We start from the raw sequence: 24982 nt of genomic DNA, 5'->3' as shown, positions 1-24982 counted from the left end.
ACGGCCTCCCGTGTATGCGGTGTACTGCGTGTATGTTGTGCGAGGTGCGTGTTTTGGGAGACTGCGGTATATTCATGTTGTGTCTTCTTGTATAGTGGAACTATTGCTCTTTTTATAGTGCTATATCACTGAAGCATGCCGCCGATGACACCAAGCAACACACCCCACCCGGTTACATTATACTGACAACGGGCGAACCAGTCGTCCCACTCCCTGTATGCTGAGCGCTATGTAGGAGCAGAAACTACCACTTTTAGAGACTCCGGGGTGTCTCGACCAGGGGATAGAACCCAGAGTCTTCCTCACAGGGGCGAACGCTCAACTCAAGGCCAAAAGTGAGGCGGTGCCAAGGGAGGCATTAGGAAAGATAAAGTCAGTTAGGAAGAAGAGAAAAGATAAGATCCTAAATTTAGTCCCCTAAAAATCTTTCACAGCACGCAATTACGTCGCCTATTGAAAGAATATACACGTTTTGTTTTATAATGAGGGACAGTGACAGTTTATGTATTCATTGAAAGGTAGGGTTTCATCCACCCATGTATGTAGTACGAAGGGCCTGGATCCCATTCCACACTACCACACACAGCACTACGGCAGACAGGGCTTTATTAATGTAGTAGTAGTCAGTAAGTGAAACCCTACTCTACACACGTTATAGTGAATATGAGACTCTATTTGTAAGCGAGCATAGGAAGAAATTGGATCAATCGCTCGCGCCAGAGACATCCGTGGAGCAAACATTACTGTTTCCCGCTACAACACGTGAAGGAAGCTCGTGGAATGCAGATACAGGGCAAGGTTGCGCTTGTGACGGGAGGCGCTCAGGGTCTCGGATATGCATTTGTTCAGGCTCTACTCGACAAGGAAGCAAAGGTAAGCAGTGAATGTGTCAACTGTTGATGATGTATGTCACTCTAATCTCTCAATACTTACGTTTAGTAATATTAACGTGAAGCTAACAATCCTGTAAATGTTAGGCCGTTTCGTACCTTGCTGTTTTTATTTACAATGTGTATGTTTTAGTAGTGATAGCATAAGGTGTGTGATTTGTTACACATTCAGTGTTTCTCGAGCGGAATAAAAACGCAAAATATTTACAGTACAAATGTAAATAAATAACAAAGGTCTTGGCCCAATAGACCAAACTAAATATATATTTCATTATCAGTCTCTACCAAAAGGACTATCGTATTTCGCAGCTGGCATGTAACCAAAGAGGTCAGGATGTATTTGATGAGATGGTTTCCAACGAAGCCGTTTTACCACTGCTCGAAAATCGATCGATCTGTAGTGTTTTTCACATGGTTATCAGTTAGAATGTTTTACTTTGTTTATTATACAGTGATATATACCTTTATAATTGTCGAGACAACTTTATAAAGCGTGATTTAAAGTGTTATTTAAAGCGTTGTGTGCTTGCATTATATACAGGCCGATATATGATTTCTATAGGTTAATTAAGAGGACTTTGCAAAAGAAAGTAGCTCAGAAAATCTAGTAAACTACATAAATCCTGCTCATTATTTACGTTTACTCAAAGAGTAATCTCGAATATGCATCAGTATCCAATACCGTGTGATAATGAATGTCTTTGCCTGCTGTTTTATGCTAGAGACAGCAAACAATATCTTTCAAATCACATACCTAACGTTTGCTCATGAGATGTTAATAACACATCGTTCATGTATATATATAACCACTTTTTCTCAACCCATTTGCCAAATGCATACATTTAAAGCTCTCGAATTTGATATCATAGATGTTAAGATTTTCTGGTTTAATTCCAAATATCTGATCCAATAGCACTCCATGCCCCGAATATGATGAGTGTTAGAAAATAATGTCCTATGTGCCTGCTCCATTTCATATTATAAGATGAAACATTTTTGTATGTAAATTTTCGTCGTTTTCATTGCAAACCTGTCATCCTAATTGCGTGGTTTGTCTACTATTATAAACAGTATTGCATCGGCGTCTGGCGAAATTGCATAACAAAGAAATAATATAAAGAACTCAATTTATATAAGAAAGTACACACGATTACTTAAATTCTTAGAAATAACACAAGTGAGGGTTGATAAGCAAATAATCTCCCGAGTGCCATGTTCTCTTCCTCGTGTAATCTAAAGCGTCTCCGTGCCTGTTTGTTTGTATTTCGCTTGATTAACCAGTTTTGACCTTTTGGTTATTGTTTTTGTTCATTAGTATTTAATTCTAATTACATATACACAATACTTTAAGAAGAAAGCATTGAAGAACCTAAATTTTTGTACAATTATGTAATGTATACATACGATATTTAAGCTCGGTGTTTACGATGTCTAAGGTTATACTTTTGCTAAGAATATATTGTAAAACTATATCAATGACAAATTAACACTGATAATCACTATCAATCATAATTACTAAATACATTGTGATTATTCAAAACAAGGCCAACAACTCAACCTCGTCCAACATCTGCCATAAATAATTGCAAGCAGGTGCCCGATATGATGTACACTGATAATCTCTTATCTTTACAATGAAAATAAAACTACATATGTCCGAAAAACCAAAGCCCTTTCCAAGTTGTGATTTATGTAGTTTTAACCAGATGGTTAAAGAAAATCTTTTCGGTGTGTAGAACATGGACTGTGATTAATAGATCCCTGAAGCCTGTGCATTGTAGTGATCAATCATTGGAAACTATACATAACCGAGAAATGTTAGATAAGAAAATGTATATTTTATGTTCAGAAACTTGTTCAACATAACATAACATTTGTATTTATAGTGTCTAAATGATAAAACGTTTTGTATGTAGAAAGTATAATGATACATTTAAAGTACAGCAGCTTCTAAATACTTTAATAATTATATCTTTGAAATCAACTGAACCCAAGAGGTGGACAACACGGTTATTTGGTTGTGTAATAACTAGGTCGCCTTCATTCACATCCACAATTCACTGTGACGATGTCATGATGAACCAATTCTCCAACACCCATCCTCTTGTCTTAATACACATTTCTCCAGAAAACTAGTGTATGTGTGGGATAGTTTGTACTGCCAGCAGTTTTGACACATGACAGCAGCTACATCATAAAATGTGCTACTTATACATGATCTCGCTTCATAGGTCACACACACTGTGGACATAATTTGTGAGAAATATTTTGATACATATGTACATTTCATCATGGTGTAAGTCACGCCTAAATCTATCATAATCATTTATAGCTGAATTGTTTTCCTTTTAAGTTGAAATTGAATTTATGTCAGTTCAAAACCTTGATGTACTTAACACCTAACAATCAAGCGGTACACATTGCCTAAAATTGTAACTAAAAAGTTGTGTATTAATACACATAATCCAAAATTTGTATTGGTTGTTTGTTTTAAAGAAAAAGTCATAAAATATATTGTATTATGTGTGCTTATGACTAATTGATTAAACATATTCATTGACTTTATGTCCTGTTCGTTTGTTGAGCAATATACATATGCATATAAGTTATTATTGTTATAACCACATAAGGTATTTGGGTTATGCTGAGGTGTAAAACAAAACTATGTCAATTATTTGTAGGAGGTTATACTTTGTTTCCTTTACATACACAAGTACATATCATTCATCTTAGGAAGGAGCGGCGGCATTAATTATGCTTCTATTCACTTGAAAAGTTACGTACATGATATATACATTTTATATATTGTTACAAAATACAACACAATAGCTATTAGCACATCCTACAGTTCAATCTTTTGGCCAAGTGCCGGAAGGTCACGGACCTACTTTACTGTATTTAATTAATTACTGTCATAGTTGATTGACAGATAATGCAGTGAAGTATGCAATAATTCGTAGGACAAGTATTTCCCTGTTCTGTAATCTTGACAATCGTAGTATCAAAAGTAAGGACAGCGGTCAATACACTGATAGAACATTTTAAATTCAGAGTATAACCGTTAAACACATAAGGCAAATAGTTTCTCGCATGCTTCGTATTCATAGAACTGACTTTGAGATTCACTAAATTACATATCTCGTATTAAGTAATGAAGTCATTGGTATGATCTAGGGAAACAATTCATATCACATAAAGAGACCATGTTTTGTTTGTATTTTGTAAGGGTATTAAAGTTCATACCCAGAACAACCGGTCTAAATGACATACATACAGTCACTTATGAGAGCTATATATCGCCTGTAACGGTGATGTTGACATTAAAGATAAGATTATCAATTGTCTATAGACATTAAAAGTGAAATTGACTTTTCATCTAACACGCGCTAAACTCAACATGCCAATATACAGGAACAATAAACACTGAACAGTATTGGAAGGAATCGATTGGCATGATCTATGGACGGTCACTTCCACACTTGACCTAGAAATCAAGCTGTCATCATTATATTGTTCAGTATCTAGTGTCAAAATATACTCCTCAGTTTTCATATCGACAAATTATTTATTTTCGTTTACACTTTCGTTTTTAGGTCACCTGAGACGTAGTCTCAAGTGACCTATTCTAATCGCCATTTGTCCGTCGTCGTGCGTCGTATGTCTGTAAACAATTTACATTTTCGACTTCTCAAAAACCGCTGAAGCAAATTCAATGAAATTTTGCACAAACCTTCTGAGGCATAAGGCCAATCAAAGTTGTGAAATATATGGTCCCCACTCCCCTGGGGGCTGTGGGAGGGGCAAAAGGGTTAAAATTGACTATAATTTCAAAAATCTTCTTCTCCACTCACAGATGTGATGGAATCAAATACTCTTCATAGATTGGAAGGTCTTAAGGCCCGTTACAAAAATTGTGAGTTTCATGGCCCTGGGATCTCAGATTTTCCCCTAGGGAGGGGGTCAAATTTACTATAGTCTAAATAGGAAAAACACATTTATGAACATTATTTGCTTAGTTTTGAAATAGCATTTTAACACCATATCCATATTGACACCATATCCATATTGGTCCTGGCTGACCCCCAGGGACCAGAGGGGTGGGGTCAAAATGGCTAAAATTTCAAAAATCTTCTTCTGAATTCACAGGTTTGATGGAACCAAATAATCTCCATAGATTAAAAGTGAAATTTATAAAATCACTGACACTGACTGACTTCTAGTTTGGTTTTGTTATTTAACGTTAGCAAACTAAATTGGAATTTTAAGCATAAGGTTTGGTAACATAATACACTAACTATCAAAATGAAAAACCAAAAATAAAAATTCTAATACGAGAGTTCAACTTTATAGTTTATTTTGATACGTAAATATTTTTTATATATTTGAACCAACTTTGCAATGCTCTTTCTGTAGCAGCACTCAGGTGACCGTCAAGGCCTTTTGGGCCTCTTGTTTCTTATTATCCCACTGTTCTTGTATTTGACCATTTTGGTTTTCTTGCATGAGTCATTAAGGTAAATGGTTCTTCAAGGATCATAATAGCGATAAAATAATTAGTTTGTTTCAATAATCTAAACTCAAAATAATATATTAATAATTGTCTATCACCGAGTATGTATCCAAATTACTATAATTTCAAAATTACTCATTATAAACGATCCTCATACATATATTACGAACGTAATTGGTATGAACACGAGATTTACCGGCCCTAAGTTAACACAACCTTCTCTAGAATATTAGTGTTATTTGGGTAAGTTCGACTGAAGTGTTCAGTCAGGAATTGTAGTTGATATGTCCTTTTTTTCAATCAGGCTAACACATAGCTGAAAATGAGCGTGACAAATACATGCATCTCTAGGTTTTTTCTATGAGAAACATGTTCTGTTCATATTTTAGTAATGCACCAACCATAATAGCAGATGTCGCGTACAGTGTCTGTCTGTAATGCAGGGTGTCTGTAAAATAAAAATAATAAATCATATCATACTATAATATCATAAAAAAACTTAATAGTTGTAATAAAACATTTGAAAACATAGTTTCAATCATATATTGATAATTCAATAAAAATTGGTAATAAAACGTTTAAAACAGTATTTCAATCAAATGCTATCTATAAATATTGATTTAATGTATTCAAATTGTTCATTAATGATTTTTATCCGTGTAGATGGATATCTGTCGAAGTTTTCCAAAGCAGATGACGCTTACAAACACGCCTGATCAAGCTGTACCACACATACAAAGTAATTTGATATTTGTAGTTGTCAGGTTTTTACATAATAAATTAATAATAATAATTAAATGCCTAAAAAGTACACCGCAGAAGTGCATATTTTGATTGTATTACCTTGTGAACGATTGTATTACCTTGTGAACGAGACAGGATTTACGCTGTTAACGTGAGAGTGGGGGGGGGGGTCATAAACGCCTCCAAAGCCATTGTTACTTCAACATCACACACATGACACCAGGACATGGATTAATATGACCAGTGTCACCAGTCAATTAAACCTAACTTTTCCGAGTATCTTATATATTTGTCCTTACTAACCTTCTTCCTAGCGTCTCCCTTGGCACCGCCTCACGTTTGACCATAAGCTTAACCTCCTAGCTGAAACACTCCATAGTCTATAAAGTGGTAGAATGTTTATGTTCCTGCGCTTAGAAGAAAGTGAGTGCGATCTAAGCCGTCAACCAGCCGTCTCTCAAAAAAAGTGAATCGTAATTAACCTCCCTTTATTTTTAGGTCAGTTTCTGCGATATCAATGCTAATCAGGGTGAGGCCACCTTAAAACAACTTGCAGATAAATATGGACCCGACAATGTTATGTTCCAACGTTGTGACGTCACAAGTCAGGAGGAGATGGAAGGTACGTCACATATTATCAAGACATTGATGTAATTCGAGTGTTTTGTTAATTGTCTTTTGTTTTGCCATATGAGTGCGTACTTAACAATGATTAAACGCTAGGGTAAATTAAAAGGTCTACCATGTGAAAGAAACATGTTGCATGTGATGCGTGCATGTGTTATTGGGGGACTTCGGTGTACTAATGTCGTATCTCCTTGTAACAAAGGAAACTTCTGGTAATATTAAGTACTATATAACTAAAGAATATAGCACACATAATCCAGTCACATACTGACAACAGGCAAGATTATAGGCAATGATGTGTCTTGGTCAGGAGACAGAACCCTTCCTTATAGCCCGAGGCGAATATTAACACAAGACCAAATATCACACAATTTCAAATTGGACGTTTGGAAGGAGAACTTCAATCAAAACGATTGGAAAAGATCTCAAATTTAGCTGCCTTTTACAATTATGCAATTAGGGCAAAAACAAAAACAAGTTGATTTCACGTATAGTGAAGTTAAACATCAACAAGTTTTATGATGTTTTTAGAAATAGGTAGTAATTACTGTCATGTTAAAGCAATGAAATCAAAACTGCATAATTAATGTTAGTAATTAGTAGAAACACCTTTCTCGCTCAGATTTAATAATTATGTATTGGTTGTTTATTCCAAAAGATGTCTTGGCTGTGATCCTGAAGTTTTCTGTTTGTGTTGTTTGGTTGTGATCCTGACGTTCTCTGAGTGGATTGTTTGGTTGTGATCATGATGTTCTCTGTGTGGATTTTTTTGTTGTGATCCTGACGTTCTCTGTGTTTGTCGTTTGGTTATGATCCTGACGTTCTCTGTGTGGATTGTTTGGTTGTGATCCTGACCTTATCTGTGTCGATTGTTTGGTTGTGATCTTGGCGTTCTCTGTGTGTATTGTTTGGTTGTGATCCTGACGTTCTCTGTGTGGGTTGTTTGGTTATGATCCTGACTTCCTCTGTGTGGGTTGTTTGGTTGTGATTCTGACGTTCTCTGTGTAGGTTGTTTGATTGTGATCCTGACTTCCTCTGTGTGGATTGTTTGGGTGAGATCATGACGTTCTCTGTGTGGATTGTTTTGTTGTGATCATGACGTTCTCTGTGTGGGTTGTTTGGTTGTGATCCTGACGTTCTCTGTGTGGATTGTTTTGTTGTGATCCTGACGTTATCTGTGTGGATTGTTTGGTTGTGATCCTGACGTTCTCTGTGTGGATTGTTTGGTTGTGATCCTAACGTTCTCTATGTGGATTGTTTGGTTGTGATCCTGACGTTCTCTGTGTGGATTGTTAGGTTGTGATCCTGACGTTCTCTGTGTGGATTGTTTGGTTGTGATCCTGACGTTCTCTCTATGTGGATTGTTTGGTTGTGATCCTGGCGTTCTCTGTGTGGATTGTTTGGTTGTGATCCTGACGTTCTCTGTGTGGATTGATTGGTTGTGATCCTGACGTTCTCTGTGTGGCTTGTTTGGTTGTGATCCTGACGTTATCGGTGTGCATTGTTTGGTTGTGATCCTGACGTTCTCAGTGTGGATTTTTGGCTGTGATCCTGACGTTCTCTGTGTGGATTGTTTGGTTGTGATCCAAGACGTTTCCTGTGTGTATTGTTTGGCTGTGATCCTGAAGTTTTCTGTGTGGGTTGTTTGGTTGTGATCCTGACTTCCTCTGTGTGGGTTGTTTGGTTGTGATCCTGGCGTTCTCTGTGTAGATTGTTTGGTTTTGGTCCTGAAGTTCTCTGTGTGGGTTGTTTGGTTGTGATTCTGACGTTCTCTGTGTAGATTGTTTGGTTGTGGTCCTGACGTTCTCTGTGTGGGTTGTTTGGTTGTGATTCTGACGTTCACTGTGTGTATTGTTTGGTTGTGACCATGAAGTTCTCTGTGTGGGTTGTTTGATTGTGACCCTGACGTTCTCTGTGTGGATTGTTTGGCTATAATCATATTTAGTCTATCATAATACACAACATCATTCCACATTTTAAAAAAATCATACAGGAAAGCCGCATTAAAGGACTTTGATAGTTCATAAGAAAATTTTGTTGTAATATTATTTGGAAAAAAATGAATTATCATTCATATGGTCAAAAGATTAACAATATAACCGTTCGTGAAATATTTATACTTTCATGTTGTGTAGTGCGCACTGTTTCGCAAACACGATAATTATATAAATAAAAACAAGTAAATCGTTTACTTCCGGAAAACCGTTTTTCTTTGTTCAGCATAAATTTAGTAATGCAATGTATAGCTGATTCGCATGATATCATTTTAATGTGACCGAATGGGCGCGAAGTGTCTGTCGTCATTACGATTCAGTGATATAACACTACTAAACATACATTTAAATTTTGGTTATTACAAAGAACAACACTATTATATAACCGTAAACGAGACTATAAAATTGAAATCGTATATTTTCTTTTCTTCCTAATTGAATTTCTTCTTTCTACCTTTTCCATTGAAATCGCCTAGCTTTTTGGTCTTAGTAGTGTAGCGCTTGTCTCTGTGGGGAAGAATCTCGGTTCTGTTCCCTGGGCGAGACACCATAGTGGTAGTTTCTGGTCCTACTTAGCCCTCAGTATAAAGGTGGTTTGGGAGACTGCTTTGGCCGTTGGCAGTATAGTTTTGCTTGTTGGGGTGTGCTGTTCGGTGTCTTTGGTGGCTTTGTGCATTGAAATAGCATACGGATATACCGCAGTTTTCTAAAACACACGCAATGTTTACAGTGTGAACGTCCTTAAATGACAATATTTACGTTTTCACTGCAGTCCATCTATGTAACCTTACCAAAAGCAGTTGGTAGTCATATAGACAATGAACTTCAAGCGCTTATTATGACGTCATTATCACAATTGTCGTGCCAGCGATCACGAAAGTCGGCTGTTCAAATGGCTGTTCCATCCATGACGATAACGAATGATTATTCATTATACATCCAAAATTCCTTGGGATTACATCATAAAAGTGTAACCAAATGTAAATATAAGCATTGAACGTCTTTCAGTTGGCATTCATAGCCAATATGAATGCCAACTGAACAGAGGGAAATTCAACATAAAGCGCTGGCACGCTTCATTGAATTTGCGTCTGTCCAGTTTGCATTCATATTGGCTATGAATACCAACTGAAAGACGTTCAATGCTTAATTGACTTTTAATATGACGTTAATGCCAAGTAACCATGCAATTACCACTACAAGGGACAAGCACAATTAACCAACTAACGTTCCCTAAGCAACATAATTTACGATGCAATTCCGGACTACAGTTCCTACTGTATCGATACACAGAAACACACACACGCACAAATAAATCAAATATGTGTTTCCTTTAAATTGGACAAGCAACAAAAGTGTTTTCTGCGTACATTGTCTTAGTAAGCACATATTTAAAATAGTCACTATTATACTGCATAGTTTGATAACCACATTCGTTTTTAGATCAAGTTAAAACCACAGTAATCAAATGTACTATACCGGACGTGCTTCTCATTTACGTACATTGTTGTTTAACGCTTTGGGGATTTTTCCATTCATAAATTGTGTAAACGGTTGTAGTGTGATGTTTCCTGTTCACACGTCTATACAACCTCCTCTACCTATGTATATACATGTGGCTGAATGTCCGGTATACAAAGTGGGCCGTTAGGAATGTGGAATTTAGAGAGAGGGGTGTCATGTTGAATCCAAATCAGTGTATGTAATGACAAAACACATTGCTAAAATATAAGCTATGGATTTCAAATAAATCATTTTCTTAAAATTTCAATATACCTCACATTTCATTTACATTAAATAGGAGTAAGATTTGTCATTTACATAGTCTTAAACTGTTGGTTGAATATATTAAAATCGTTAATTCAAGAACGGCCTCCCATGTTAGCGCTGTGTGAACTTCGGGCGTGATTTTGGGAGACTGCAGTATGTTCGTGTTGTGACTTTTTGTAATAGTGGAGGAAACCTTTCCCTTTGCTATCCCCTGAAGTATACTGCCAGAGAGACCGAGCAAGAACAGCCATCCGGTCGCATTACACTGACAACGAACAAAGCAGTCGTCCTGATGGCGCCGTGTAATCCGATAATATTACTCTATATATACATAAACATGCGGACTCTCACCTGGATGCTGAAGGTCATAATTAGATATCACTGAAAGTGGCAAGTATATGTGACCAGTGTCTGACCTCTCCGGACATTATCGATCAAGGTCATAGCTGGATTGTTCTGTATGCTTATTAAAGATTTTTAAATGTTTTTTCTCTGCGTGCCATTTAAATTTCGACAAAACATTATATCCGTTTCTTAGTTTTAATGCTTATTTTTGGAAGTATTGTCTTATATTGATTATTCGATACATTTTAATATTTTTAAAAGAGGCAGTGAATTACTGTATATTACCGATTCATTAGATATTAGGATTTTAGTTAATGTATAGATGATAGTTGAGTATCGGTTTCTAGTATGAACGAATGAATAATGGACAATTCACTGTTGTTTTTTAACTCACAGCTTCTTCAAATTTTATTGCAATCAAATTCTAAAGCAGGGCTATCTCAAACGAGTCACTCAGCTTGATGTGTTTACGATGACACACCTATCAGATACTGCCGAATAGACAAACCCATGCACCAATATTCATACAACACACACTAAGTTCAAGAAACCCCAAAACGTTTTGATTTTGAGTTGTTGTTTTTGGATACCCTTCAGAATGTTACCAGTGCGGCGTTTGTTTATCAAATTGAAGTCTGTCGTATTTTTGTTTGAATGGTGCTGATCTTTTATGGGTCGTAAAGACCTGCTAGAGTTAGACCCCACATTTTGTGGTATGGATTCACAGGCAAAGATATCTAACAGTACTACACTAAGGGAGAAAGTACGATAGACCTATCACGTTTTATAAATGTCAGCTGTGAGCACTTTGATTCCCTTCAACTTCTCTCCGTTGTCTGTTTTGTTATTTTACTTAAATCAGTTGGAATCCCACTTAGTGGCCTCTAAGATCAACAATATTTACAAAACACCGATTGTATCTTTGCCAACCTGGAATAACCCCTTTTAAAATGTACAAACAAAATGCAATATCTATAAAACAAGTTGATACTATCGTACTTTTCACTCAAAACGCACGCAAAAATCTTGGATTATTTTCCAATAAAGCTTATATGCCAGTGTGAGTTAGGAGAATATTTTAAAATGCTACACAATAGTTAAGCGAGATGAAGTACCTAAATGTAGTATTAGATATACCATGTGGTATAAATGGCGACAAAACTGAGAATTTCCCGACTTCTAAAACAGCTTCCTCGTCTCTATCTATATTACATTAATGTATATATATTATCCGTCTTCTGATCAAGACATAACATACTTACTCGGTGTGTGTGTGAATCACACACCTGTTACATCCGTGTTCATGCTTCAGGGACTGGGCACTATCAAGAGGCCATCTGTACATTGATTGATAAGGCTTAACGCTCTATCGATAGCCAGGGTCAGTATATTCGTGTTGTGTTTTCTTGCAACAGGGTACCCTTTGCCCTTTTTATAGTGCACTAAAGCATGCCGCAAAATAACTATCAAGCACTCTCCACTATACTAAGGCAAACCAGTCGTCCCACTCACTTAGTGTTTCGCGGTAAGAACCAGATCCACAGTGCCACTTTATAGACTATAGTTTATGGGTTCACGCACGGGATAAACCTTCCTCACAAGGCTCTAGGAAGACATTTTTAAACTATACGTTACCAATTACATGTAAGCTTTTATCGTTAAAAACTATTCAAGCTTTTACTTAGTGATTTAGAAATGTTTGCGCAGACGCATTATAAACGTCATTTATACAGCGTATATGATGGCGCTCGGACATGCTAACACATATGTGGGTATGGAATTCTTCAAACTATCCTTAACTAGTATAGAAGCATAGCAAAACACACCCTTGAGTGGTCGATGGCGCTAATCCAGACCGGTAGTAAGGAAAAACGTGGGACGATGTATATAAACACTCTCTTATCAGATGTCGTCTGAACAATTTTACCATATACCAGTGCTACAACCAATATTACATTTCCAGATAGTTCGTGGCTTTAAATGTGAGGAACGTGGGAAAACCCCCAGTAGATAAATAAGATAAAATTGTACTTTTAATGTTTTTCCCAAAATATCCTAAATTGTATCTGGTCAATCTGGAAGTGTCGGACAATCGGCGTTTTCATAATCACTTAAATGCGTAAATAATGTCATTGGTTGGATTTAATATGTTTATTATAACGTTTGGGCAACGGAAATGTATTTTTTTCACAAATAACTACTAAACGTATCTTTAAGATATATTGAATATGTCTACAAGTATTTTGTATGTTATTTGTTAACGAATGATTATTCACAGTCACTTATAATTGGCAGGTGCTCCCCTACATTTAATACCATATTGAAGTTTCGTAATTAGTATTCAAAAAGCAACTTTTCCTTAATGATTCATCAAACTTACATGTATATTTTGATTTCAGTGTTACACTATCAGGATGGAAGGAGGGTGTACTGAGCTCAGACCTGTACATAAATCTAATGATTAGTGTTATTATTGTTTAGCCAATTGAGCATTTTTTTAAATACATGCACAAGTTTCGAAATAATAGATGTATCCCTGAGTTGATTTTACCTCATTTAATAAAAGTGCAGTTGGGAGCCCTAGAAGCCTTAGAAGTTCAACGCATAAATTACTCAATAACATAAAATTGAAACTCTGAACTGATACTTACAGCAATATTATTTGCAATGTAAACGAATACCTCCAGCGTGATAAACGGAACATTAGTTTCTCTGAAATGTTTTTCTTCTAGATAACGTTTTGCAAACTAAGCAAAATCGACGAAAAAACTTAAAACGCATATTTCTAAATTCGTTAACCTGACATCATTAAAACAAAAGCGTATGATCTATCTGATTTCAAAAATTATACAATGAATTGTGTTTTGAAGGTGAGTGAAATTAAATGTATTAAACATACGATAATGTGATAAGAAATTTCCACGCTTACCTTATCTTCAAAACCACGTCACTGCACATACGTATACATCTACAAGGAAAAAACCATTCGTTGACACCAAAACTCGAGGTTTTGGTTATTAAGTGATATTATTTGAAAGTATTTATACTGAGTTGTTCAGTATTTTCACCATATATAATTATCCGGGGCCCAGTAGGCTAGGATGAAAAGAGTTATTTGTAGAAATGAATTTACCTGCTACATTATTGCATCATTTCCAAGATTTTGTCGAAGTAATTATTACCAACTCTATGTTGATATTAATTATTTGATTGTTTTGTAAACAGACAAAAGATATTTGAATGAGAATATACTTCTAATCCATATTCAAACTTGAACAAGTGATAAAATGGTATTCGTGAATTCAAAATTAACTGATATAAACAGGTTCGAGTCATGTGTTTCAAAGTTCATTGACTTGTATCAGACACAACTGAATGTTGTATCCGCGCCAAATTTAGTTGAATTTCTATTGGAAGATGCAAACAAAAAGCATACAGGTGATTTAGTTGATTGCGCTGGGAAATGATTCTGGTGCAAGTAATTGTGAAAAGCTCTTGATATACACTAGCTGTGTGAGTTTGGACGTTTTTCGTTAAAGTGTAATCACATAAAACAAAGATAGTTATTTGAAAACTTTGCCAAAAGTGTTAATGTTCTGTTAGATACAGTAAGGTGTTCTTGGTAAACCTACCGACCAGTGTGTGTATATTGTTTGTACTTCCCTTGAATAATACGTTTTATAGGATTAGAATAAATTACGGTTTAACCATATAATTACTAGACGAAAACTGGTAGCATTGAAAATCAACATATCTGCGATATTTTCTTCTGTATTTACATAATTTATATTAATAAATTAGCTTCATTTCAAAGACTTATGCATGATTTGAGCCCCTTTTTGACCCCAAATCCATGTTTTAACGAAGTGTTGAGAAATTAAGTTGTTGAAACAAATTCAGTATTGGTGGTAATGAACGCAAATCAACAGTTCAAATCTAAACATATTAAGTTTTTATGAAAGATTATATTCACATTATTTATTCATGTGCTTAACTCAGTTCAATGATTCTCTCATTTAAAAGTTAAGTTAATTACCGTTTTATTTATTTGGCATGCTAATGATCTTAGCATCAATACAAAGTAAGATTCTACAAAACAGTTAATTCAATATTAACAATGACAAAAACATATATAATTTCATTTCATTCTCATTGATAGCAATGCAAACTGGTTAAGCAATCGAAAATAGATGAAGGTAACACATTATCTTAAGTAATAGTTACAAGAAGTGTAAAGTGGTCTACCTGTCTTAACGTGCTTGTTATTCAGATAGTTGCAGTTGTCGTTATTTATGTCCACAAGTTTTTGAATACAGAACATTAGGTTCATGTGTATTTAGGAAATGCCATGGCAAACAGTAGCCAAACCTTACCAACCTTTGATAATTGATATAAATGTATATGCACTCTGTTGTGTCTGAAACACGCTGATAAAGAGAAAGCGATATACACAAAAGTCAGAAGGAGGGAGGATGATGTGTATCCACTCTGACGGTAACTGTTAAATAATACATCTGCTTTAGATCGCTTAGTCTGACATGGTTTGTAGGGCAACCTCTGATGGTTATAGAGGATCTAACTCGGCACTCAATGGTTTTTGGAGATATAAGTAAAATGAATAATTAGTTGAAATATTTAAATCTAAATCCCATAAATCAGAAATGTCTAAGTCGTGCAGAAATATCCATAGTTGCTGCTTAAAACCCAGCTGATGACGGAGGAATAAGAACAGAGAAAATATGGAGTACAATAAACGGTTGTTCTCATTGTGTGATGGGAAACATATATCCGTAGTGCATCTATTAGGTTAACTCTGTTCCGTTTCGTTTTGACACTGGGTTTTATGTTTCGTTTGTGAAATTAAACAAACAAAGAAACTTTACATTGCGGATATGTACAGTAAATTATATCTTCTAAATTTCAACTATCAGTTATCATTTGACGTCGAAACCAATGTGAAAGAGTGACTAAAATCTGGAGCATCGTGCCCATGAGTGGCCTGTATATATTCATATTCCAATTAAGAGTGACTACTTATACTGCAATATAAGACACATGGGCCAGTTCAACAATCGCCGGGAAATCCACACTAGCTTATCTTATATTGTGGTTAATGATATTGCCTATAATGAACTTGTTATACTATGAATTTATCATTTTCAATAAAACTAGTTAGTATATGAATAGGTCATGCGTTTAAAATTATTTGCCACAGACAATTTAACGATAGTTGATTATATCACTAAGTTTTTTTAATGTTTTAAACTGTTTCAAACATCGACTGTTTTGCTTTACCTTTCAGCTCTGTTTAAGGCGACGAAGGAGCGATATGGACAAATTGACATAGTTTGTAACAACGCTGGTACAGGCGGAGAGACGTACCCTCAGTGGGAGAAAGTCGTCGACGTGAACATCGTACGTAATGCGATCAGGTCTAATAAAAAGTATGTGTTATAAATACTCTTTAATGTTTTCAATGCTTGGGGAAAATGAAACAAAATGATCATTGTTTGCAATATGTGCATTACTTAGTTCCATTATAACAAAGAGATACAACATGAATATTCAACAGCTTCCCAAAAAACAAGCACGCAATACGCCACATATACGAGAAGCCTTTCTGAAATGGCCCTGGCTGTCGATAGGACGCAGATAAAAAACAACCAAGAGTACATCTTACAAAGGAAGAATCGCTATAATATAAAAGAGTGATAGGAGATATTTTGTTAGATTTTTTAATTTTAAACTTATCGATAATGTAAACTTTACTAATGTTACATTCTGCTTTCTATCTTCAAAACAACTTGTGTTTCATGGTCTAGCGTTAATTATTATAACTAACTGTTCTTCATTATGTTCATCGATCATCTGGTTCAGGAGTTTTACATTCAATTTAACGTACAGATAAGATAAAATCTGTTGACTTGACCAAAATGTATTCGAGTATGATCACTACTTGTCATTTTATTAAGGTATATAAAGATAAAATTCAATTAATTCTTCACGAGTAACTTATTCGACTAATATATTGTAAGTGATAGAGACCCGGTCGATTTTCTATCGATGATAGCTTCTCTTATGACATCCCTATAAATGGAGAAATAATATACGACGAAATAGCCCTAACAATATCAAACTCCTGTTCCATTTTGACTTGGCTCTATTACGGATAAAATAATGAGTAAGCAATGTACAGTGAGTCTCTAAATTCCGAACATTTCATTTATATTTTCTCAACACAATTTGTTGTTTTATATCAAGGTCTGTTTTAAGAATTAAGTGAACGCCAATTTCGACAGCCAGTTTATATGAACAAACAAAGATTTGATGTGATATCATCCTTTTATACATTAAGTTTGATTCGAGTTTGTAAGTTCATAAATGTCAAAGAAATCGTCAAATGTAAGTCATATAAAGGTGTAGTTTTGCAAATATATAGTATGATATATGCCCTTACAGTGCAAATTGCGAAGTGACACACATTCCAGCGCAGTCATTTAGATGCAGTATTCCATCCAATGACAATCAAGGAAAATATACTAAATATATGTCTATTTACAGAAAGGAATGACAAGGGGATCGTTTATTGCTTTTGAATATCTCCGAAATGATAAAGGCGGAAACGGAGGCGTGATCATCAATATATCATCGGCGGCAGGTAAACAAGTCCCTAGTATTAACATTATAATCCATATTTATAACTACGGAAATACCAAAGGGAGGTAAAGTGTGTTTATATATTTAGATACCAGTATAACGCTTACCTAATTCTTATGTATATTACAATATTCTCTACATTTCGGAAAAAACAGACGCATTGGTCCATGCTTTACACAGATTTTGTAACATCTTCTTTTCAAAGGTAACTTAAATTTTACAGACAAAAAGTAATTGTGAAAATATTTACCAGTGTTATTCGAACGATATACGTCGTAGATTTGTAGATGTCATATAAGAGTGTAGTTGTTTACTTGGTATCCGTTAACATTATCTAGTTTTATCACATTTCATGGAGATAGAAAATTGTCAATAACATTATGTAAGAATACAGAGATATCAGCCAATTTTATCATGCTTATGTCAGTGCCCTGCTATTGGGAATGTTATATCGATAACGTATCATCCATGTATTGATAGCATCAAAGAAAATATAATTTCCAACATCACGTGTAACGATTCCACGCTTGCCCCTAAACTGCACGAAAATAGCAAAAATAATATCATGCACTAAAACCTAAAATGTTAGCAAAACAGTACATATTTCATGATCTGTAAAATTATGATATCATACTTATAATTTCATTTCTACATTCCTCTATTATTTTGATGTTTCTAGCTTTAATTTTGTGTTTTTTAATTCTGATACAATGTTTCGTATAGAATGTACTACATGTGTTTATGTTTAGTAAAACACCATTCATAAAAGTTATCAAAGATCTATTTGTTTTAAATCGTTCACTTTTGTTTACATATAGGTTAAAAAGATTAACAAAGTTACCAAGTAAACCTAAATTGGAATAAATGCGTGCAATTTGAACGTCTATAGTTATGACCTGACCGACTTTGCGTCACTGAAAATCTGACTAAACGGGTCACCCATGTCGTTGACATACATGTGTTGACGGTTATTAACCTACACCTCTAGTAAGGTAAAGGTTATTAGAATACGTTTCGTTTTAATACTTTTTATATTTATGGTTTCAAGTTTGTATTTTCATAAAATCTTTAATCCGCAAATTGCTGATTCAGTAATTCAATCATTTGAGGTATGCCTTGATCGAGTGCGTAATACAATGTGATTTTGTCGTCAAAATGTTCGTGTATATCTGACATGTAGTAACAACTTAACAGATAAATCACTCCACTTAATAACAGTTTTGACAAATAGGTGGTATTTATGTTGTTACTGTGTCACTGCTAATTCATAGTCATCATTTCTCATGTCAAGTGTGACAATTACCAATAGATTATGTATAACTGGGATATATCATAAATAAATGCAGGTTCTCCTTTAGTCTCTTTCCCTTCGTTAACTCAAGTACATGTATATGCCCTCACACTTGCCGAAAATTTGATTGCAAGACATGTCTAACTTAAGACAATTTTATTTTGTAAAGTATTCAATAAAAATGAATGCATTACTATATTCTATCATTTACAACGTACTTATATAAATGTGGATTTTTTCAATGGTTACTTCAACAGACGATTAAAATAGACATTAACTTATTAACATGTGCGTATTTTTTCAATTTATCATGTTTCTCACGATGTAAAATCAAGTCATGTTTTAAATACAGGTTACCCTTCTTTCTTCTAGGTTTGTCGGTCAATCCTATGTCGCCAGTCTACTGTGCTACCAAAACCGCTATCATTTCACTCACCAGGTCGTTAGCCGTAAGTTATAACTAGCATCATCTCACTCAACAGATCGTTAGCTGTAAGTTATAACTAGCATCATCTCACTCAACAGATCGTTAGCTGTAAGTTAAAACTATCATCATCTCACTCAACAGATCGTTAGCTTTAAGTTAAAACTATCATCATCTCACTCAACAGATCGTTAGCTGTAAGTTAAAACTATCATCATCTCACTCAACAGATCGTTAGCCGTAAGTTAAAACTATCATCATCTCGCTCACCAGATCGTTAGCTATAAGTTAAAACTGTCATTATCTCAATCACAAGATCGTGAGCCGTAAGTTAAAACTGTCATTATCACACTCAACAGATCGTTAGCTATAAGTTTAAACTGGCATTATCTCACTCACCAGATCGTTAGCTATAAGTTAAAACTGTCATTATCACACTCAACAGATCGTTAGCTATAAGTTAAAACTGTCATTATCACACTCAACAGATCGTTAGCTATAAGTTTAAACTGGCATTGTCTCACTCAACAGATCGTTAGCTATAAGTTAAAACTGTCATTATCTCACTCACCAGATCGCTAGCTATAAGTTAAAACTATCATCATCTCACTCAACAGGTCGTTAGCTATAAGTTAAAACTGTCATTATCTAACTCACCAGATCGTTAGCTGTAAGTTAAAACTGTCATTATCTCACTCACCAGATCGCTAGCTGTAAGTTATAACTAGCATCATCTCACTCACCAGATCGTTAGCTATAAGTTAAAACTGTCATTATCACACTCAACAGATCGTTAGCTTTAAGTTAAAACTATCATCATCTCACTCAACAGATCGTTAGCTTTAAGTTAAAACTATCATCATCTCACTAAACAGATCGTTAGCCGTAAGTTAAAACTATCATCATCTCGCTCACCAGATCGTTAGCTTTAAGTTAAAACTGTCATTATCTCAATCACAAGATCGTGAGCCGTAAGTTAAAACTGTCATTATCACACTCAACAGATCGTTAGCTATAAGTTTAAAACTGGCATTGTCTCACTCAAACAGATCGTTAGCTATAAGTTAAAACTGTCATAATTCATCATCAGATCGTTAGCTGTAATTTTAAACTATCATCATCTCACTCAACAGATCGTTTGCTGTAAGTTAAAACTATCATCATCTCACTCAACAGATCGTTAGCTATAAGTTAAAACTGTCATAATTTCACTCAACAGATCGTTAGCTGTAATTTTAAACTATCATCATCTCACTCAACAGATCGTTTGCTGTAAGTTAAAACTATCATCATCTCACTCACCAGATCATGATCTGTAAGTTAAAACTGTCATAATTTCACTCAACAGATCGTTAGCTGTTATTTTAAACTATCATCATCTCACTCAACAGATCGTTAGCTGTAATTTTTAACTATCATCATCTCACTCAACAGATCGTTTGCTATAAGTTAAAACTGTCATTATCTAACTCACCAGATCATGAGCTGTAAGTTAAAACTGTCATAATTTCACTCAACAGATCGTTAGCTGTAAGTTAAAACTATCATCATCTCACTCACCAGATCGTTAGCTATAAGTTAAAACTGTCATTATCTCACTCACCAGATCGTTAGCTATAAGTTAAAACTATTATCATCTCACTCACCAGATCATGAGCTGTAAGTAAAACTGTCATAATTTCACTCAACAGATCGTTAGCTGTAAGTTAAAACTATCATTATCTCACTCAACAGATCGTTAGCTGTAATTTAAAAATGTCATTATCTCACTCACCAGATCGTTAGCTGTAAGTTAGTTATATATATATATATTACTCACAAGGTCGTTAACTGTAAGTGTATAGGGATATGCAGATTAACAGCAACAGTTGTTCGCATAAAGCAATTTTATGTCAATACTTAAAAAATGTGACAGGATGATAAAATGTTAAATATACTCAGCGCCACCTTATTACCATAACAGTAATATAATATAACGTTTCTACCATATAACTATATAACCATGTGTTGTGACCGTTTCAGTAACATAATTTCTTTATCAAAAATAAGAATAATTAATCAATTGTTTTACATGGTCATATTTTATAAAAAAAAATTATCGCAGGTCATTTATTATATCAATAGAGTTTTATTACCAGAACAAAATTATTTTACCAAAATTAGTCTGAAAATGAAATCAAGCGAAATTCGTTCTATATATCTTCCAGCGTTATAAAGGTGTTTTTTCTTTACCCAAGGTAAACGAGGATGTCCAGAAATGTGGTATACGGATAAATGCCTTATGTCCATCCTTTGCTGACACAAACCTCGTTAAAAACATCTCACCATTTTCTTTACACGACGATGAACAGACGAAATCAGAAAACTCCGCAAAAGTCACGAAATTCCTTAATTTTCACGGTATCATGGCGTAAGTCTTTTTCGCATTTTAGTCAAATAGAGGATTCACATTACATAAATTTGATACCAAAATGTGAATTCCATCAAAAGCGATAAAGAAATAATGATTACAACGATATGATTTCATTTAGACCTTTTAATTAATTTTGTATTTATGATGTCTTTGGGTTGAGTTTTTATTTACATTGTTTCAGGACAGAGACGGTAGCGGAAAGTTTCCTAGAACTAGTTACAGACGAAACAAAAAATGGCGCTGTCTTGCGAGTATCAAAGGGAAAAGGAAATGAATATTGTAAAATAGAAGTCAGTGTATAATACCGTGAGACGCTCCACACATTTTGCCATGATACATGTTGCAATACGTTAACGCACCTTCTTTTTAAATTTGTTGATATTAAAATGCGGTATATATTTAGCTCTATGCATTGAGATTAACACAAAATTGGATGTCGGCCTCTATAATAATCAGAGTACTGTTAGATAAATCATGGCTTTGTAGGAACAGTTCTATATTAAACAACTAATTCTACTCTGGGACATTAGGTTACTTGAAAAAATGTAACCTTGGCGTTAAAAATTGAACTTTAGTGAACAAATGAAAAAAGAGTAATTGACCAGGTAAGTATAAAAAATGTTAAAACAACCTAATTTATTGTTACTTTTTATAACATACCTTAATTAAATTATAAAATTAGTTCCACCAAACACCGGTGCTTTATATACAAATATGCTTTCACATTATGTTTCACCATTAATGATAGTTTATGTACGAATATTGGTTGTGATTTTTCATTAAGCTAATTATCAAAATATTTGAGCATATTATGATTGAAGTATTTTACGTAAAATAATTGGAATTCAAGTTCAAGCAGCATTATACAAATGTATTGAAGTGCCGATATGTATGTAGTTAATTTTTTCATATGCCAATTCATTGTTCATATATTACTGAATAGAAAAGTCATCGACATAATTTGATACTCTTACTCTGATGAGAAAACATGTGGTGTTGAGTTGTGAACGAGGTTAGTCTTAACCCTAAGATGAGCTTTTTGTATTGGTTTCGTGGTCTTTATGATCTTTGTTACTACCAAGGCTTATATAACTGGATGTTGTGATCATGTAATCTGTTGTTATATACATATTATATACATGTTACTGTTGCTATTCAATATAATGCTGGGGTCACTGGAGTCTACACTGTATTATGTAGCTTATGTAACTCTTAATTACAATTTATATTGATTGTGCCATACATTATTTTAATATATTATCGCCTTGTGGTTCAGTGAAATCGCCGATTTAAAGATTCGTATGTTTCTATTGTTGACTATCATAACACAGGAGTCAAAAATACTAAAATAATTAAATGAGTTTTACAAGATAAATGTTGTAGACATGACTTTACGATTTCAAGATGGCGCCACTGTCTGGGTTGTTTTTTCCAAAAGATTGTTCTTCAATTTTGAAAGTGATGGTTTTGTCAAGATATCTAGTAAAACGTACAGCACATCTCCATGTAATTTATGAAGATTCTCAGAAAGGTAGGAGGAGTTTCTCAAACACTAAGTAAACAAAAATAAATATAAGGGCAAAAGAACGCTTATGTATCTTTACTGTACAATCGCAATCAAGTTATCTATAATCCTTTATTGGTAACCATTTATTATATTCAATAAATCAATAGTATATGCAATAGCATAATAAGTATGTAATTGTCAGTAGGTCTTACCTATCACTTAAACAGTAGGTGTATTGTGTATACTGGTGATGTAGAGTTCAATTAAAAATTTGTTTGAACTTTTGTTTAACGGACCAACTAGTAAACTGACATTATTTTCAATAGGATCCAACTTAAATAACTTAATCCTCGTAAATCACGTATTACATATATATGTAATATTGTTATTGCTACAGTTGTGATGTTTTATAATTATCACATGATAATCTCATTGCATAAAAAGATTATTTCTATTGATTTTGAAAATACAATTGCACTTCATTCTCTCAAAGTCTAAGTCCAAGTATTTGAATTAGTATATAATTAACATAGAAGTTTTGAAATCGAAACTTAACGATTCTTTGATTAACTGATGTTTTCATTTTATAGGAGTACTGTAACAATACATACCTCCCTCCATAGCAGTCAATGTATATATATGTAGTGATGTTTTTGTTATCATACATATACTATCAGCGGACATAATGTTCTTTATAAAGAATCATAAAATCATTTTGTGAGGGCTACAGTAAAACAATTGTCGACACGGGTTAGCTCGATGAAATACCTTTACATACATATGGCGTCGTGTGTTACATTGTCTTTATTATTTAGAGTCATTTTATATTGCATTTATTACATATGTAAAACGAATTTATATTATATATATTAAACATAGATTTTAACAATAACTGCGGTTTTTGTGTTATCATTTCCGAGGAATATTGTAAAAATGCAATTTACTCTGATTGTCGAACAGTCTGGTAATTAGAATCGGTTAGGCGGCTTGTAATATTTAAATTTCTCTAAAAGCAGACACGGTTAATTTTACAGATTCAAATATTTGACTTTTCATTAAAGCTGTTTCCTTTATTCTAGAAGCAAATAACTGTAACTTCTTTGTGTCCATTCGAACTCGCTTAAACAACATAATTTCGTATACTTTCGTAATTATTGAAATAAATAGCATATATGTTAAGATGTGAAATGAAGTTCAGAAGCATCTTTAATCCGTGGTATTTGTAATTTGTGCTCAGGCACTGTAAGGATGGTCAGTTATGAAGGATGAACACTGAACCCGAGGTTACTAAGTGGACAATAAACGATAGTACATATTGATATAAAGATTATTATCGTTAACCAAGCTTGACATTACTTATTAGCTGACCGCATTTATCATCGTGCTAATCAAGCTGGTCATTTCTTGACATTCTATATCATACAGGTAGAGCGTTAGAATTGTACCAGCTCTCCCTATCGTGTGATAGTGAAAGGCGATTAAAACTGGGATCTTTCTGACTTTTCTGTATAATGTCTCCCTTGACACCGCCAACATTTGGTATCTACGAGTAGGCTCTCTACACCATAGTCTATAATAGTGGTAGTTTCTGTTTTTGCTGTTTGATATCTATATATGGGGCATGTGTCAGTGAGATAACAAAAGGACAACACTTCCACTATTACAGGGAGGCACGACATCAATATACATTGTTTACAGGAGAGGCCATCCCTAATTGACCTTAGTTGTTAATATTAAACCTAACCAATCAACTAACCAGCTATGGGGACCTTCAACGCATTACATTATGCAAAACCTTCTTCGCCCTTAC

At 34.4% G+C, this 24982-nt stretch overlaps 1 protein-coding gene across 1 annotated transcript; it reads left to right on the top strand.

Annotated features, from left to right (window-relative positions):
* Nucleotides 1-416: 416 nt before the first annotated feature.
* Nucleotides 417-24064, top strand: LOC138316245 (15-hydroxyprostaglandin dehydrogenase [NAD(+)]-like). Its single transcript, XM_069257857.1, has 7 exons — nt 417-873; nt 6643-6766; nt 16183-16295; nt 17442-17538; nt 19201-19277; nt 21490-21662; nt 21847-24064. Exons 1-7 carry the CDS (start codon nt 781-783, stop codon nt 21965-21967), a joined length of 798 nt encoding a protein of 265 aa, XP_069113958.1. The 5' UTR covers nt 417-780; the 3' UTR covers nt 21968-24064.
* Nucleotides 24065-24982: the final 918 nt, after the last annotated feature.

This window comes from Argopecten irradians, chromosome 2 (assembly GCF_041381155.1).
Source record: "Argopecten irradians isolate NY chromosome 2, Ai_NY, whole genome shotgun sequence".
In the NCBI taxonomy this organism is placed as follows: domain Eukaryota; kingdom Metazoa; phylum Mollusca; class Bivalvia; order Pectinida; family Pectinidae; genus Argopecten; species Argopecten irradians.
This window is presented reverse-complemented; position numbering and strand designations above follow the sequence as displayed.